We start from the raw sequence: 19,608 nt of genomic DNA, 5'->3' as shown, positions 1-19,608 counted from the left end.
AGACTCATTGTATTGTGTCTCTCCTAGTCAGGAGCTCTAAAATGGCAGCTTCAAAAATGACCTGTGTGTTTAACATTATTTTATGGGGTGAACAGGAAATTAGGTATTTCCTGCAGTAATTGTTTTCCATCTTAAAGAGAATTTCCTCTGAAATTCTTACTCATAGAGACAGAATCACATAGAGTCATACAGAAGCATACTTCAGCACAGAAATAGACCCTTCCATCCAACTTGTCCAGGCCAACCAGGTTTCCCAAACTAAATTAGTCCCACCTCACCTGCATTTGGCCTATTTCTCTCTAAACTTCTGTACCTGTGCAAATGTCTTTTAAATGTTGTAACTCCTCCTGCATCTGCCACTTCCTCTGGCAGTTCATGCCACACACAAACTACCCTCTGTATGAAACCTTTTGCCCCTCAGGTTCCTTTGAAATTTTTCTCCTCTCACCTTGAAAATATGCTCCCTAGTTTTGAACTCCCCCACCCGAGGGAAAAGATCTTTGTTATTCACTCATCGATGCCCTTCATGATTTTCTAAACCTCCATAAGGTCACCCCTCAACTTCATGCACGCTAATGAAAAAAGTTGTAGCCTATCCAGCCCCTCCCTGTAACTCAAGCCCTCTAGTCCCTGCAACATCCTGGTCAATCATTTTTGAACCTTCTCCAATTTAATAATATCCTTCCTATAGCAGGGTGGCTAGATCTACACACAGTACTTCAAAAGTGGCAGCTGCAGCATCATATACAACCTTATCATGACATCCCAACTCCTTTACTCAATGGTCTGAGCAATGATGTGGGGAGGTTGCCCCCTCCCATTTCATGCAGATAATGCCAAATCCATGACTCATTTTGAAACAAAAATGCAGAATGTATTATTTCTTCAGCTTTATTCAGAGTTCTTGCAGGCTATTAGAGGAAGTAGAGGGAAATTTTCTTTTCAAGAAGTTTCCACTTTGAATGTCATTATGATCCCATTGAAGGCAAAGACCTGCCTCTGATCTATGACCTGGTTTAATATAGATAATAAAAGCATACACTTGATAAATACTTCGAATGTTATCCCACCAGTTTGCTTGCTATTCAGTTAGTTTAGGATAAATGACTTTCTGACCTTTCAAATAAAAGATGCCTTCACAGAAAACCCCATTTTCCTCCATTTCAGATTCTAAGTATCCAAACAATACAAATGTACCATAATCCTACATCACAATATAAATAGCCATAAAACTACTCAACTTAGCCACTTGGCAACTGATTCTAAACTCCTGTCCTGACTCTGCAGACAACCTATTTATAATATCAAGATCCAAGAGAGAATCCAGTTCTTAATTAATGATAACCTTAGAAGTGGTTTACACTTGCTTGGCATCTTCACATCATTCCAATTGAAACCGAAAAACAAATATCCAAAAAATCCAACACAGAATTTATTTCAAGAATTGAACGTGACTCAAAAATATATTTAAAATGTTACAAATTAGGTATATTAAAGACTAATTTTATGTTTTATATCATAAAGAATTATTTAGATTCTTAAAAATCAAGAGGCAAAAACTCTGCTATATCAGTTGCAAGTGCTATCAAAAAATGTAAGAAGGAAATGAACAATCAAAAAAACTACTGCTTTCACAATTTGTGGTCAGATTCGAATGATATTTATTTGAATGTGCAAAGCACTTCAACAAAAACAGAAGCATTAATAAAAAATAACATAATATTCTGCAGTATTATAAGAGATGTGACTTAGATTGGGATGGGACTGGGATTTAATATTTCTAATTATAAAATTTTAGAAGAGTTCAGGAAAATAGTGGTAAATGGTAATTAAAGGATACTGTCAAAGCATTATGTCCTACAAAGTTGCATTGAGACAGAATATGCGAGGATGCATAAGCAGAAAAGCAAGCAACAAGTGTAGCAGACCACTGTGTGAAGGTTAGAGAATAGAAAACTACAATGGGGCAATAATAGGCAATTTTAACCATTGCAAGAGGCATTAGAGTGTAGACAATGCACTTGATCAATAAATATACTTTTTAGAATGCATCCTGGATTGTTTCCTTCGTTGGCCGATTTCTGGTTCAACTTGGAAATGAGTTTTATTTGAAGCAAAGCAACAGACTGCTGAAAATAGAAGATGCTGGAGGAACTCAGCAGATTTGGCAGCATCTATTAGGAGCAAAACAGATTCTAGATTTCCAGTCCAATGCGACTCTTCTTCACTTCGTGTTTTGTGTTTTTATTTGGGAATTTTATTTAATTATATTCTAGAAAATAAGGTGAGGCAAATAACTATTAGATTCAAGGAGTTGGAATGGATAAAGCAAAAGTTCAGCAAGCTAAGAGCTAAAATTAAACTTATTGAGCAGAAAGCTTTGTAAATAGGCTCAACAGGAGAAAATCCTCAGATATGATATAGTCAAAATATGACATGAATATATTCATCTAACGAAATAGGGTTGTATCAAAGTGTGAACTGCCAAGGATAAATAAAAGGATGATAAATACAGTGTTAAAGAAAAAAACAGGAATGCAGAAAACAATAAGGCAGGTAGATAAAGTGGAAGGGCTGACGAGAATGTGAATAAAAGTAGCAGAAAACAAGAAAACAGCAACGGTTTTACCAAAAGTTAATAAAAAGCAAAGAATAATGAAAGAAGGCTGTGATCATGAAAGAAGGAAGGTGCATGTCTAACTGTGGAGAAGGAACTGTGCAAATATCAAACCCATTTTCACATCATTGGAAGCAAGCAATGCATAAAAGAAACATAAAAGATGCACAATGGCTGGAGATAATGTGAAAAAGCGAATTGGCTACAGAAAACAGAGCTCTAGAAGCAGAATTTTCCCAGCCTCTAAGAGACATAGGTAATAATGAAATTATTAGGAAATTACAGCATAATGGAAAAAATAGATTCTCTGTGTCCAGATAAAAAAAATTGATTTTCTACTTACAGTTTTAATGGCTAGATGAAAAGTTACTTTATTTGCAAGTTAGCACCAAGGGGCATTTTTGGAAAGCACACATTCCCTCTATTAGATGGTGGTGCATCTCTGGGCTCTTGTTTTCTTAGCACTCATCACTTTCTTAGCACTCACTCACCTTGCACTTAACTGGATGCTCACAATCTCTTGCCTTTTTGCACATTGCTGCTTCATTCAGAACTTCAAGACTCATGGTGGCTCTGTCTTGCCTTGCCTTTTTGTCCAGATAAAAAGCCAGGCAGCTTGCTTGCATTGAGCAGTCAAGGCATTATGTTATGTCAATGACATCTAAACCATATGCAGGTAACTTATATAGGAAACGTACTGAATGTGCCTAAAAAAAAAATGACCATGCTTCAGAGTCTAAGGCGAATAATCCTTATTGAAGTTGAAGGGGTGACTGTCAGTCAAGGGGACCACTACAATGAGTCAAGGGCCTCCAATCTTTGGCTATAACTCAGTCAGGGGAACTCCACAGAAATCAGTCAGGATTCTGGTCAGTCATCAGTTGGGGCTCTCCTTCCAAGCCAGCCTGGTGGATATAGGTCACTGTTATTCCTGAGAACTTGTGCTGCAATGGGGAAGTCATGTGTCACATTCAGAGGCAGCATGATGAGACGTCAATAGGATAATAACTGTAAAGGGAGAATCTCACCATAGAAAGGTGGGATACCTGGGGTGAGGCAGTGCTCATTGATGATCAACACCACAATGATGGGGCACAGTGTTTGGCGAACTAAGCTGTTGGCCTGGGCTTAGGGAATAAAATCCAAACTAAGTGTTCCACTGTAGAGTCTCTCCAACCTAGCTGCAGAACCTCAGACTGCCCTGAGAGAAAGGAAGAAGAAAACCTTAAGAGGGCACATAGATAGCACGAGTGACACTTCATTGCAAATACAATGAAAATATATGCTCACTGTGTGAGTAAATGTCTGTCTCTCTGCAACCACTACATTAAAGGTACAGAGCTTAGCGGCCTAGTGATCCTTATTGCTACGTGAATTCCCATTGTCCAAGATGGAAAGTGAGCAGCTTCTGCACCATGGGCAGCCTATGGAAACTTAGTCGATGTTTACTATTTTGGTAACTAAGGTGAATCTCTCCAGGTCACAAACCATCATTTGTATATCATAGCCATTATTAGCAATGATTCCTGATATTGCTTTGTGAAGTCAAGAGCGCTTGAGCCCAGGACTTTGCATGTACATAGTGGGTTAATGCCCAAAGTTCACATAGCATATACTGCCCTCAGGTGTCTTTCAGCTGTACTATTTAGGTGTCTGTGTCATGCTGTTCCCCTCTGAAGGGCGTCATATCACTCAAAACATAAGCCTTCTCCCTCACAGACTGAAACAAAACATCAAAAGGCATGGCAAGACAAGGCAAAACAGAGATGCCGTGAGTATCAAAATAGTCACAAAGTGTGTTACTGCGAAGAGATTGAGCAAGTAGCCCTGAGGTACACCCTGCGCCAGTCCATGAGCTGGAAGCCTGTCCATGCATGCAATGTATCCTAGCAACAGCATTGCAATGAAAGATGCTGGTGCGCTCCTAGTTTAGCAATGACAGCCCAAAGTGTTCTGTAACTAGATCGGAGATGTGGCATGGTGACATGATGACGGTGTATCTGTCAGATGCCAATGTTTGTAGATGTGAGGATCTTATAGACACTGTCTATGATGTCTGCCCTGAGAGGTTAGTGCATGATGTCCAAGGCAGAGATATGGAGAAGCAAGGGACAAGCTTGAGTAGCCAGGTAATCACTCCGACGTACATGCCAGAAATCGTCACCAACGCAAGAGATTCAATTTGCTGGAATTGGAAACTGCATATTAATGAGGCAAAATTAAATAGCAATGAGATGTTAATATCTGCTTATACATGTAAATAGGCCTCATGCAGCTCACTCATGAGAATTTCAACACTTGGTTGGAAAATGGGGCTTTTGCTCTCGATGTTGAGAAGTTCCATGGTGGAGAGGGTTCAGAAAGATTTACTGGGATGTTGGTGGGTATAGAAGGTTTGAGTTATAAAGAAAGGTCTGATAGGCTGGGAATTTTCTCACTGGAGCATAGGAGGTTGAGAGGTTTATAAAATCATGAGTGTATTGATAGAGTTAATGGTAGGTGTCTTTACCCTAAGGTGGGGGAATTTCAAGATTAGGCAGCATATTTTTAAGGTGAGAGGAGAGAAATTTAAAAAAAGATATGAGGGGAAACAATTTTATGTAGAGGTTTGTTCGAGTGTGGAATATGGGCCAAAAGCGGGCAGGTGGGACTCGTTTAGTTTGGGATTATGTTTGGCATGGACTGGCTGGACTGAGGGTCTATTTCCATGCTGTATGACTCTGTGGTCACTGCATATGCATTTTCTAACTGACTCCCAATAGCCTATGTAATTCAGGAGTCTGGGAAGATTTCACCTCATGTGATTAAATTAATACTCAAGATGAGTGAAAAGGGACTTCATTTTTACTTTTATTGATGTGATTAAAAAAATTTCATACTTTTCAATAGCCTAAAAACACAAAAATATACCAAGTTAATCTAATAAAGAATGTTCATTGTAATATATTTTATGTAACTCATTGTCTGCAGAAATGAAGGATATACAAATGTCAAAAGTACCAAAGACTAAATTAATTGTTGTGAATCTAGAATTTATAGATCATGATCACTTACTATAAATCTCATCAGCCAGGGCCTTCACTTTGCCTTTGCTTCGAAAGAGACAAATATAGCCACCATTTTTATGATCTTTTTCATTATCTTCATCAACTGCTATTCCTGTTGATTAAAGCAGCAATTATTCAAAAGTGAAAGAATATATCAAATTTTATTGAATAAAGTAATGTGTGCATTTGTTTAGGCTGGTTGGGCTTGAGGGATCAATGCTATGGTCTAAAACAGGTGGGAGAGAAGCCAAGAATTGTAAAACATTGTGGAGCACTGTCCAAATAGTTTCAAATATCAACAATTTATCAACTCATCCTCAATTAAAAATCCTTTATGAAATAGCACAGCATCTATTAGCAATGGATTTGTATGCTATAGACCTTAAATCTACACCTCCTGACTCAGAGATATGATTGACAAGTAAATTATATGTACTCAATCCAGCTGTCTATGCAGTGATTATAATAAGGTCTGCCAGATGAACCTCAAAGAGTATGAATTCCCTAATTGAGACTGTTAATCTAGTCCAGACAGGGAGCCGTGGAGAACAGATAAGAACAGGAGTGTCAGAGGTTCTGTTCACTGTGAGAGCTGATTCTGAGGAAGCTGGATCAGTGTCAAGGACTTTCCATGTGTAAATAAAGGGTGAGTGGGTGATGAGATTCTGTGGAGTTACTTCAGTCTGCAGATTTAAACATCACACTTCCTATCCACTAATTGCTCCCATACTTGCTAACTTAAGCCTATCATATTAATTATAAATTTCTCATCCTTGGTTTCAAATCCCACCATTATTTCTTAGTGTCCATTTCAGCAATTTCTCAAGCTTTTAAACTTTTATAAACACTGATTCTGATCCTTTATTCAATTTTCCACCTTTAATCCATCATTCATGCTTAGCCACCTCAGCCCTTAAAACCTCTGGAATTCTCCAAAACCCTCCATCCAATATTTCTAAAAACTACTGAAAATCAATTTCTTTGGCCAAGCTTTAAGTTAACCCAGTTACCTCTCACCAAATTGCAGTGCCTGCTCTTCTATTCTCATGATAAAATATTCTCCACTAACAGCACTACATAAATGCAAATTATTGTTCTTGCATTTGATCTTTTTATCCTGCTTCCCTACCCACCTACTACATTTACAAAGGTTCTGACATCATTTGCTACCATACTGAATTGATTTTTTTCTAGCCCAACTGTGAAGTAACTCCAGTTATAAAGAGGCACTACATTTCCATAACCCATCAGGATCATCTTTGCTCTAGTGGACTTTGGTAGAAAGATAGGATAATTGATGAACAGTAGCAGACACTTAAGGAGATATTCAATTCCTCACAACTAAAATCTACTCCTAATCAAACCCTTATTGAACCATATAGTCCATTGGTGTTTATAAACCAGAATTTTGACCCAGTGACACTAATTTTCAAGTTAGGATGGTGAGTACCTTGGGTGGGAACTTGCATGTGGTGGTGTTCCCAAGTACCTGTTATCCTCACCCTTCTTGGTGGTTGTGGTCATTGGTTTGGAAGAGGCTGCATAAAGAGCTTTAGTAAATTTCAGACTGAAATAAGGACAAACTTCTACACACAAAGTTTGTGAACCTTTGACATTCTCTCACAGTGCTATAGAAACTTAAACATTGAGAACATTTGCCTCATAGATTGACAAATTTTTAAATACTAAGGGAATTAAAGGATATTGGGAGAGTCTGGAAGGTCTAGCTAAGGTAGAAGATCATCCATTATCTCACTGAAAGACAGAGCAGACTCAACACATTGCCTATTTCTGCTCCTGTTTCTGATGTTCTTGTCTGTGTATGCTTGAGAATGATGGTTTTCCTGCATCTTTGTTGTTAATTTTTATATGCTTCATCTCTGTAAAATTCTCCACTCAATGAATGAGTGAATTGATATGCCAACGTTTCTATGCTCTCCCCAGATGCTCCCTGACATGCTGAAATTATACATTATTTGTCAAATATGGATCATGTCATTCCAAATGTAAGCAGTTACTATATGAAATGCAACACATTCGCCAGAATAGTGAATTTACCACATTCCAATTGCTCATGAGGACTTAAACTAAAAAAAATCCTGGTTTTGTGTAAGGTTGGCCCCCAGCCATTCAGGTTGCTGTTATTTTCCCAAAAAAACAAGGCCCCAAAGGTGTTTGCTTTATTGGATTTGGAGTAAAGTGCTCAGCACTTCTGTCTCAACCTTTCTTCATAAAAAGTACAAGGACAGCATACACCTCTTCAAGCTACAGTATCGTCACAGGGTTAAGAGAGATGTGGACCAAATTCTGGCAAATGAGACTAGATCAGTTTAGGGTATCTGTCCAGCACGAATGAGTTGGACCAAAGGGTCTGTTTCCATATAACTCAACGACTATGACTATGAGGGGTAATGTTTTCACATAGAGGGTGGTTTGCAAGTAGAATAAACTGCCAGAGGAAGTGGTACATGCATGTACAGTTACAACATTTAAAAGGCATTTTGACATGAATTTGGACATGAAGTCAAAATAATGTATAGGAAAGATTTAGAGGTATATGGCCAAAATGCAGGCAAATGAGACTAGTTTAGTTTGGGGATCTTGGTCAGCATGGGTGGGTTGGACTGAAGGATCTATTTCCATGCTGTATGACTCTACTACGTTAATTTATAGCTGATGCTGGTGAATTGGCCACTCAGTCAATTCTCCTCCTTATTTAGGAAATAAAATTTATTTTATAGGAACAAGATGCAGAATTCAATACAGTCAAAGCTGCATGAAAACTGCATTTTGAAAATTTACCCGCTGAATCATATCCTCTGTACTCAAGTCTCTGTAAACCTCTGATTAAGATTTCAAAGGCCGCCTTCCGAGTGCGAGGGACTCTGTAGTTCAAATATGCAAAGATTCCTGCAAAATATAATGTTTTAATTTAATGATTTACCCAATACAGGAAACATATAAGAAAATTATTTATACTTCTCTAAGTACTTCTCTTAACCAGCAAACAGAGAGCAAAACCAAGGGGAAGAGCTTTACCAGCCCCGAATGACATAGTGAGACAGTTGAGAACATATGAAGTGAAAGGAAAAATAAGATTTTCAATGTCAAGACAAGAAAGTTAACTTTTCTATCCAAGGTTTTAATGGCTGGATGAGAATCTCATAAGTGAATAGTGAGGACCTTTTATACAAGTATCAATATCTCATTAACATTTAATCTTAACCTCAATAACATGTAAGGTGTTATTTTCTCAAGCAGAGGAGAGAAACTAAATGCGGACCATTCCTGACGTGAAGGTCTGAGCGATTATCTGGCAGTAGAAGGTATCTTCTCCAGACCTCATCTTGACCATTATTCCACAACACTTCAAGGCAGATTCATGGGCAGCAACTGCCCTCAACCACAGAGGCTGACGTGAGCCAAGCACTAGCCTCACCATATTATCAGGACAAATTTCCAACTCACTTACAATACATTTCACCGTTTCAATATCTGGAGTTTAATCACACCTTCAATTACAATGCTGATACCCCAATTTCTGTACGAGGACAGTCAGCTCCTACTTTGGAACACGGTGTATCTCTGGACTCTTCACTTGTGCTCTTAGTACTCAAATCACTTTCCATTTAGTTGGATGACTACAATTAAGCAGCGGGCTAATTTTGCTGGTGGCCAGGCAGCCTGTCATGTTTCCCAGCAAAAAACACTCAAAGAGGTAGACATGTTGTTTTATGGCACCATGCTATCTCAATGCCAAACCTGCATTGTGTGCCAACAGCTCAAAGGGTATAATCCCCAGTCAGCTGAAAAGGACTTCTCATCATTTAAAGGATCCTGCCAAGGGTAGTCATGGGCATTATCCAATGTCAGTTCTGGGTCTTGGCCACAATCAGTCAGCCTCTAGGGACATTCAGGTCCAATTGTTCCATATCATTACAGTCCAGAGAGTAGGCTACAGTTAGTCCTGCATGTTCAGTGCAAGCAATCTGAGGAATTGAGACTGTTGAGTCAGTCATGGAGCAACACCGGTCACTCATCAGTCCAGGCTGTCCTTACAGGGTTAGTCAAGGAGTTGGCATCAGGTGCCCGGACAGGAGCGACAACTCAGTGAGAGTCAAGGCAAGTTATCAAGGACTACTGCTCTGGTGACGAAGTTGGGGAGGTCAATGTAGGCATTAGATTCAGCATGATGGCATTCAGGATCAATAGCTTTGAAGGGGGATAACTCAAGTTGTAAGGGTGGAGTGTTGGAGAGCATAGGTAAATCATGGAGGCGATCCAAGAATCATGATGGTTGGCATAATTAAACTTGGAAGTCTGAGGGTAAAACAGGTAAATGAAAACTTAAATAAAAGAGAAGGGTGGGAACATTTGAAAGATTGGTGTTGATGGACAGACAAGGAGTGCAAGGCAGAAAGGAATATGAGGATTTGGAAATAACCCTCATATTGACAGGCTGAACCTGCAATTCACTCTGTGATGTGTGAACCATGTTACCTTCTGTCATCATTCGAATTGTAAACGCAGAATAAAATGAAAAATTGCTACCACCACACCTGGAGTGGACAGAGTGTTTCTTTTTTGGCATGGAGAGCAAGCTCAGCCTATGAGTGATGTGGAGCCTTTCAAGGGGCAATTGCATTATTGAAACATTTACATTTTACAGGTTAAGACATCTGTAATCACAGAATTCTGCATGTGAGTTGCATGCAGTGACCAGCTATGCCAAACGCAAGTCCTGGGCAAGTCTGATCATGTCATTGGTCTTTACAAGTTAATCATAGTCATCTCTGTGAAGCAGTAGTAATCACAGGTAACTTCTACAGTCTCACCTATAGGGCACAATTCACAATGACAATCGAAATTTTCATTTGCTGCACAATATTTGGGAGATTATTTCTCTGACCTTGAACTATTATTCTCTTATGTGCAATATGCAAGGGAGGCAAAGTCTCATAAATCATAATGCATTTAATCTCCTACTATATTTAAGTAAATGGACTGTAGTGCACTCATTGGAATAGAGTTTATTTGAAAGGTCCATGTATTGGCATCCCATTGCCTTTCTTGTCTAAGTCATTCATATTCCACTAGTTCATGGACAATGGTAAACTTTTATATGTGTACGCTGTGATTGCTGACTGCTCACATTATTAAAAATTTGTTTTGCTTTTGATATTTCCCATTAAGCCCCCAAATGAAGAGGTCACAGCAGATGATCCCCTTAGAATGTGGAGGAGGTACAGGAAGTCTATTGTCCTCAATGCCAATTACTCCAGATCAGGGAGGTGCATTGTCACTGTCAAATGGAATATCCTGCGATACCATTACAGAGCTGTGCAATCTTTTGGAGAAGGACTGAAGGGATGGGTGGATGGCTATTCTATCCAGATGGTCATCAAGGTGACAGGTGCCTAAACACGTATGTGTGACTGCTGCTTTCAAGGACCACTGGAGAAAAAATGTGGCATCTTCAACTCTCAAATATATGAAGGTTTCTATTGATGCAATTTATGCAAAATCACACTATTTAATTTCATTTCCCCTTGACGAGGTCAGGAGGGGAGTTTGAGCAGTAGGCTTTGTCAACATAGCTAGCCTCCCCTAGGTCCAGGGCATGTTGAGTGTATACATATCACATTATGAGCATCATATCATAACGCATCAACAGAGAAGGGTTCAGGTTTGGTCAATGTACAACTTATCCGTGATCATTAATTCCCTAAGGTCCCTGAAAATTGCCATGTTGCTAATTCTTGATAACTGCCAGATTTCTACCTTAAGGAGTGAATGCCTTTTGAAAAAGCAGTGACAGGATCAGACAGAGTCAGCATGGCTTTATGAAAGGGAGCTCATGCTTAACAAATCTTCTGGAATTTTTCGAGAATGTAACTAGCAGAATTGGAAAGGCAGTGGATGTGGTTTACTTGGACTTTCAGAAGGCTCCAATAAGATCCTACATAAGAGACTGACATGTAAAATCTGAAGAAGATGGGACTGCAATAGTTTACTGACATGGTTCCAGAAAGGAACAAAGAGTTGGAAAAAATGGGTATTTTTCCAAGCGGCAGCTAGTGACCTGTGGAGTACTGCAGGGATCAGTGCTTGGATTGATTTAAATGATTTAGTTGAGAGAATATATTTCCAAGTTTGCAGATGACACAAAGCTAGCTGGAATGTTGAACAGTATGGAGGATGCACAAATGCTTCAGTACGGTTTGGACTAGATGAATGAGTGAACAAATGTATGACAGGGTAGTGTGTGTGTGGAATGAGCTGCCAGAGGAAGTGGTGGAGGTTGGTACAATGACAACATTTAAAAACATCTGGATGGGTATATGAATATGAAGGGTTTAGGGGTATGTGGGCCAAATGCTGGCAAATAGAACTAGATTTATTTAGGATATCGAGTTGGCGTGGATGAGTTGGACCTAAGAGTCTGTTTCTATGTTGTACAACTCAATGACTAATTAAAAAGAAATAAAATATGATGTGGATAAATATGAGGTTTAAAAACAGATTATTAGGCAGATTATTACCTGAATGGAAATAAATTTGGAAAGGGTGGGTGTGTGCAAAGAGACCTAGATCAATCGCTGAAAGTAAGCATGCAGATACAGCAGGCAGTGAAGAAAGCAAAGTGGTACATTGGCCATCATTACAAGAAGATTTGCATATTGGAAGAGGGATGTCTTCCTGCAATTGTACAGGGCCTTCGTGAGACCACACCTGGAGTACTATGTGTAACTGGGATCTCCTCATTTGAGGAACATTGTTCTGAATATGGAATGACAAAGGTTTACCAGGTTGATTTCTGGGATTGGCAGAACTGAAGACGGTATGAATTAGTTTATTATATTCACTGGAGTTAAGAAAAATGAAACTCATAGAAATCTACAAAGTTCTAACAGGACTAGATAGGGTAAATACAAGAAGGATGTTCCCAATGACTAGGAAGTCCAGAACCAGGGTCATTGTTTAAGAATATGGGGGAGGCAATTTATCACTGGGATGAGGGAAGATTTCTCCACTGAACAGCAGGCAAAGGAGAACTGTGTCAATGTTGAAGAGTTGGGAGAGTGCTTGTATTCTTCTAAGGAGGAAGATGAGCATGTTGAGCATTTGAAATATAACCTTCACCATTACAGAGCAGAAAACTACAGATGCAAGAAACCTCACAGGATTTCTTTGACCCCCACTTCCAATAGATGGGAGGTGGGCACAATGTTCATTCACTGACAGTAAATTTGTTGGTGCTTGGAGACAAGTAGGCCTTGCAATGGTAGCTTTTTACATATGTTATTTCTCCTTTATCCTGCAGTTTAATAAAAGTTACCATTTACAACTGGTTGAATATTTTTCAACATGTCCCTGTAGCTGTGTTCTTTCAGCAGTTGTTCAGACAGGTCTTGGCTTAAAGTGTTAATATGTTTATGATGTGATATACTATTTGTAATGAAGTGTCACCCATGTCCCCTATGTTCCCTCAGAAACTTTTGTTATTTGTTTCCCTCCTGCTACATTAACTGTAAAGGGCTCGTCCTAGCTGGCAGCATTTGACCAGGTGCTCAGCTACATTTTAAATAAGGTACCAATAGCAGAAAATTTGGGAAGTCCCAGCAGCACTTTTGCTGCTGGTCAGCAGAAGACAGCCTTGGTGTAATGCCATAGAAGATTATTGCATACTTACTAAGGTGTTCAGTAGAGAGTTGTGTGAGATAATTCATGATAGCTCGCAAAGAAAAACCTCCCACAAAACTCCCTAAAATTGACAACTAATTTTCTTTTTGGAAAGTTGAGAACAAGATTACATACTGAATTGTCAGTAGTACCAAAAAAAATTATCAGTTAACAGTACTGACAACAACAGAAATATCTGGCTAAATTCAGCTGGTCTGGTAGTGCCTGTGGAGAGAAAGCAGAACGAACATTTTACGTCCAGTGACTGTTCTTCATTGGATCTGAACTGTGACTCTGGTTTCCCACCATAGATGATGCCATAGCTGCTTAATTTCTCCAGCTATTTCTGACTTTGTTTCAGATTGCCAACATCTGCAGTTTATCCTTTGAACAGTATTGACAATTTCTAATCTGGACTTGAAGAAGAACCATAGACATTTACAACAAAGAAAGCTACTATTCCATCCAAATTCATGCTAATTCATCAAACAAGCTCATCACTTTCAATCCATTCTTCTGTCCATTCCCCTAGTTATGTTGTGGCTCGGGGTAGTGTCCCTACCTCTCAGCCAGGAGGTTTAGGTTCAACTATCACTTGCTCTAGAGGTGTGTAATAACATCAATGAACAGGTTGATTTAAAAAAAATCTAAGATAGTCATTTTTCTTTTGACGGAAGATACTGCTGAAGCATTTGCAACAATCTTATGACTAAGATTGGAGTTTTTGTACAGTGTTCTCCAATGGTTAGTTATTAAATAAATTGTCTATCACTATTCATGTCTGGATGTGTTAGGGTCATAGAGATTTGTTCTCATATGTTGGCTGTGGAATCAATGAGCTCCATCAATAGTATTCTAAATTGCTGTTTGGCATGCATGTTTTCCTGTGTTATAGCTTCAAGAAAGTAAGGGTGGCAGATGCTGGAGATCAGAGTTGAGAGTGTGGTGCTGGAAAAGCACAGCACGTCAGGCAGCATCTGAGGCGCAGGAGAATTAACATTTTGAGCATAAGTCCTTTCCTGCACCACACTCTCGACTGTGTTATAGCTTCATCAGGTTGATACCTCATTTTTAGGAATACTTGGTGCTTTTCCTGGCATGCCATCCTACTCTTCAATAAATCACAGGACTGAAATCCCAGTCCAATGGTAATGGTAAAATGAGGACTTGCTGGGCTCTGAGCTTACAGATTGTGGTTGAATATCATTTTGCTGTTGCCAATGCCACATAGCACTACAAGTTGCTCAGTTTTGAATTGCCAGATTTGCGTGAAATCTCCTTCATTTAGCATAGTAATTGTCAATCAACACAATGGAGGGTGAGCTCAACTACACAGATGGAAGTTACCCTTGATAATGATCCTATAGTGGTTATTGATACTAATAATATCATAGATAGATATAAGTGTGACACATAGATTGATGAGGACAAGGTCAAGATCGAGAAGGTCATGTATGTGTGGAACTGCAGGAGGTGGGGAAGATACTAAACGAGTATTTTGCATCAATGTTTACCATGGAGAAGAATATAGAAGATAGAGTATAGAGGAAATAAATAGCGACATCTTGAAAAGTGCACATAGTACAGAGGAGGTGGTGCTGGAGGCTTAAAATGCAAAAAGATGGATAAATCCCCAGGACCTGATCAGGTGTACCCTAGAATTCTGTGGGAAGCTATGGAAATCATTGCTAGACTCCTTCCTGAGATATTCGTATCATTGATAGCCACAGGTGAGATGTCGGAAGGAGGTTAGCTAATGTGATGCTAAGAAAAAGTCAGAGAACTATTGACTGATGAACCTGACATTGGTGATGGGCAAGTTGTTGGAGGGAATCCTGAGGGACAAGATTTACATGTATTTGGAAAGGTAAGGACTGATTAGGGATAGTTTACATGGCTTTGTGCATGGGAAATCATGTCTCAGTAATTAGACTGAGTTTTTGAAGAAATAACAAAGAGGATTGATGAGGACAAAATGCTGAATGTGACCTATATGGACTTCAGTACAGAGTTCGACAAGGTTTCTCATGATAGACTGATTAGTTAGGTTAGCTCACATGGAATGAAGGGACAACTAGATATTTGGATGCAGAACTGGCTCAGAGTTAGGAGACATTGGGTAATGGTGGAGGATTGCTTTTCAGACTGGAGGCCTGTGACCAGTGGTGTGCCACAAGAATCAGTGTTGAGTTCACAGCTTATTGGCATTTATGTAGATAATTTGGATGTCAACCTAGAAGTTATGGTTATTAAGTCTGTAGATGACACCAAACTTGGAGGTGTGGTGGACGCGAAGAAGGTTACCACAGAGCACAATGGTATCTTGATCAGATAGGCCAATAGGCTAAAGAATTACAGATGGAGTTTAATGTAGAAAAATGTGAGATGCTGCATTTTGGAAAAGCAAATCAGGGCAGGACTTATACACTTAATGGTAAGGTCCTGAAGAGTATTGCTGAACAAAGAGACCTTGGAGTGCAGGTTGATAATTCCTTGAAAGTAGAGTCATAGGTAGACAGAATAGTGAAGAAAGTGTATGGTATGCTTGTTTTTATTGATCATGCATGGTGTATTGGAGTTTGGAGGTCATGCTACAGCTGAGCAAGACATCGGTTAGCCCACTTTTGGAATATTGCGTGCAATTCTGGTTTCCCTCCTATTGGAAGGATGTTGTGAAACCTGAAAGGGTTCAGAAAAAGTTTATAAGGATGTTGCCAGGTTTGGAGGATTTGTGTGAAAGGAAGAGGTTGAATAGGCTAGGGCTATTTTTCCTGAAGTGTTGGAGGCTGAGTGGTGACTCAGGAAGGGTTTAGAGGGGTTTGGGCCAATTGCTTGCAAATGGGACTGGGTTTATTTAGGATATATGGTCAACATGGATGAGTTGGACTGAAGGGACCGAAGGTTTCCATGCTGTACAGCTCTAGGACTCTGCGACTCTAAGTAGGTTTTTCTTTCATGTTTCTCCCTCACCATATGGCTCAGTGGCCATTAGGCAGCTATGGTCTTTATGTCAGCTCAGTAAATAGTAGTTAAACAAGCCACTCTTGGTGATGGACACTGAAGCTCCCCACCCAGAATATATTCTGTGCCAATGCTTTGGTGCTTCTTCTAATGGCAATTAACATAGAGTACAGATTCATCACCTGGGTAAGGAGAAGGTGGTAGGTGGCAATTTGCAAGAGGTCCCTTCTTCCATCTTTGACCTGATGCCATGAAATATGATGAGGTTTAGAGTCAATGTTTTGGAATTCCAGGCAACTCCATCCCAATTAAACTATGCTGCCATCTCTGGTGTTTGTAACCTGCCAGTGGGCCAGGATATTCCAAGAGATGGTGGTGCCTGGCACATTAAGTGTAAGATAGGAGTTTATGAGTATTACTATGTCAGTCTGGTCCTTCACTAGTCTGTGACACAGTGCTCCTAATTTTGATACAAGCCACAGATGTTAGCAAAGTGGATTTTGTAAGATTGACAGGGTTGGGTGTATCATTGATACTTTCGTTATCTGTGTTGATGTTGGATAATTGTCCAGTTTGATTCCTTTTTCTTTGTAGTGGTTTGATGCAGTCACTTGTTCAGTCATTTCAGAGGGCAGCAAAGGGTAGACCAGGAGGCAAGATCAGATAAGACAGCAGATTTTCTTCATTAGGCACCACATAGTTCTTTATAATAACAACAGTGATTTCATGATCAGCATTACAGAGAATTACTTTTAATTCCAAATTTTTATTAATTGAACTTAAATTCCACCAGCTGCATTGGGATTTGAATCTGTGACTCCACAACATTAGCCTTAATCTTTAGATTATTAGTTGAGACTGATAATACAACTTTGCCACAACATCATAGCACCAAATACAGACATCTTAAATCTTTCAACTTCCCCAAAAGGACTTCCAATCTGCGAGGTACTGCTTCTAAATGACAAGTGTTACCTACATTTTCTCACAAGTTTCGGCCTTGCATTTGCTTGGCAGATTTTTTTTCCATTAGACATCTCCCTCGTCATTATTGGCAAGTTGTATTCTTAACTGCTTCTGCCTCCCCAGATTTCCTATCTCCTTAGTCAACTGCATTACTTCCTGTGCTCAAAAGCAAATCATGTTTCCAGACTTCAGCATTTAACTGTTCAAACAGAGACAGTCGAAGATGTCGTCAGTTTTACCTAATAATGCCAGTTATGCTGTCATTACAAAAATAAACTCCAACCCCATGACTCCTGATAATTAAACTTCATATAACAGTCTGTATTTTCTGATGGCCAGACAGTTGTTATTCCAGCAATATGTAGAAATTACACATTGGGACATTGGGGAATCTTCACTGTAACAAACTCTGAAGGCATTTCTCAGGAAATTGAAGATTTCACAGGGAAATTACTCTGTGCCTGGAACATTCTGAGAACCTGAGAATTAGACCATAAGACCATAAGACACAGGAGTGGAAGTAAGGCCATTCGGCCCATCGAGTCCACTCTGCCATTCAATCATGGCTGATGGGCATTTCAACTCCACTTACCAGCATTCTCCCCGAAGCCCTTAATTCCTCGTGAGATCAAGAATCTATCAATCTCTGCCTTGAAGACATTTAGCGTCCCGGCCTCCACTGCACTCTGCGGCAATGAATTCCATGGGCCCACCACTCTCTGGCTGAAGAAATGTCTCCGCATTTCTGTTCTGAATTGACCCCCTCTAATTCTAAGGCTGTGTCCACAGGTCCTAGTCTCCTCGCCTAACGGAAACAATTTCCTTGCGTCCACCCTTTCCAAGCCATGTATTAAGTCTCCCCTTAATCTTCTAAACTCCAATGAATACAATCTCAGGATCCTCAGCCATTCCTTGTATGTTAGACCAACCATTCCAGAGATTGATAGATTCTTGATGTCACGAGGAATTAAGGGCTTCGGGGAGAATGCTGGTAAGTGGAGTTGAAATACCCATCAACCATGAATGAATGGTGGAGTGGACTCGATGGGCCGAATGGCCTTACTTTCACTCCTATGTCTTATGGTCTAATTCTCAGATTCTCAGAATGTTCCAGGCGTGTGAATCTCCGCTGGACACGTTCCAGTGCCAGTATGTCCTTCCTGAGGTGTGGGGACCAAAACTGGACACAGTACTCCAAATGGAGCCTAACCAGAGCTTTATAAAGTCTCAGTAGCACAACAGTGCTTTTATATTCCAACCCTCTTGAGATAAATGGCAACATTGCATTCGCTTTCTTAATAGTCACAGACTCAACCTGCATGTTTACTTTGGATTCTGTTAATATTCAGTAAATAGTTATGAATTTTAGACTATTAAATACATATTCTGACTTTTCGGGGTAACCATTCAGGGAATCCAAATTTACTTATTACAGCCTGAATGAAATCTTCCCCGGACTCTGACCCAATACCCCAGGACCTACCCTTCAGCCCATTGCCTGATCCATTCGAAAATCCCTTCTCCCACTGGCTGACATACTGCCCTGCATTCTGCGCTCCACACTGACTCTCTTTCCTCCCCACTGTGCAGCTGAACCACACCCCACTTTCCTCTCACCAGACCTGACACCACCCCCCCCCCCCCCCCCCCCCCCCCCAGTCAGTCCTGACCTGATCGTTCCCACTGTTGTGGACCTAAGCTGAGCTGACACCTTCCTGCTGGAGTATGCCAAATGACAGCCTTGACCCCCCACACCCCCTCTGCCAGACCCAAACCCAACCCCTTTCCATAAGAACTGACCCCTGCTGCTGGACTTCACCTGATCACTGCCTCTGTGGCGCAATTGGTTAGCGCGTTCGGCTGTTAACCGAAAGGTTGGTGGTTCGAGCCCACTCAGGGGCGGTGTGCTTGCTGCCCGTTCTTGGCTTTGAACTCTTCACCTGATCAGACACCTGATTCCCCCCCCCAGCAATCCCAAACCACACCCTCCCCATTCCACCCTTTCACTCCCACTTGTCAGACTGGACCTGAAAACTCTTCTCTTTCTCTGCTCTACCCAGTCACCATGCCTCACCCCTACAGCTGGAATCTAAACTCCCCAGACTAGACATCCACCCTTCCCACTGAACCCAACTTCTCTCACCCCTCTTTACCTAAAAGCTGCATCATTTAGCTGCCCCCCACCTTGCCACTTTGGCATCATGGCCCTCTTCAGGTGGCACCCTATTCCACTGGTGCCCTATCACATTATCCGCTAGGCACCTACATACTAACACACTATCCCTCTATCCATCTGACACCTCATTATCCCAGTACTTTAACATCACATCTACA

At 40.3% G+C, this 19,608-nt stretch overlaps 1 protein-coding gene and 1 non-coding gene across 2 annotated transcripts in view; one reads left to right on the top strand and one right to left on the bottom strand.

Annotated features, from left to right (window-relative positions):
- Window positions 1-19,608, bottom strand: part of LOC132823203 (glutamine--fructose-6-phosphate aminotransferase [isomerizing] 2-like) — a 76,907-nt gene that overhangs the window by 41,539 nt on the left and 15,760 nt on the right. The window contains exons 2-3 of the mRNA XM_060836802.1: window positions 8,467-8,574; window positions 5,672-5,776 (exon numbers count right to left, since the gene is read on the bottom strand). Coding sequence (XP_060692785.1) covers window positions 5,672-5,776; window positions 8,467-8,574 — 213 coding nt within the window. The remainder of the gene's footprint in view (window positions 1-5,671; window positions 5,777-8,466; window positions 8,575-19,608) is intronic.
- On the top strand, window positions 19,103-19,176 carry trnan-guu (transfer RNA asparagine (anticodon GUU)). The gene has a single exon. It is a non-coding gene; the product is annotated as a tRNA-Asn (tRNA).

Source organism: Hemiscyllium ocellatum, chromosome 16 (assembly GCF_020745735.1).
Source record: "Hemiscyllium ocellatum isolate sHemOce1 chromosome 16, sHemOce1.pat.X.cur, whole genome shotgun sequence".
NCBI lineage: Eukaryota > Metazoa > Chordata > Chondrichthyes > Orectolobiformes > Hemiscylliidae > Hemiscyllium > Hemiscyllium ocellatum.
Note: the sequence above shows the minus strand (reverse complement) of the source record. Positions and strands in the feature narration are given on the sequence as shown.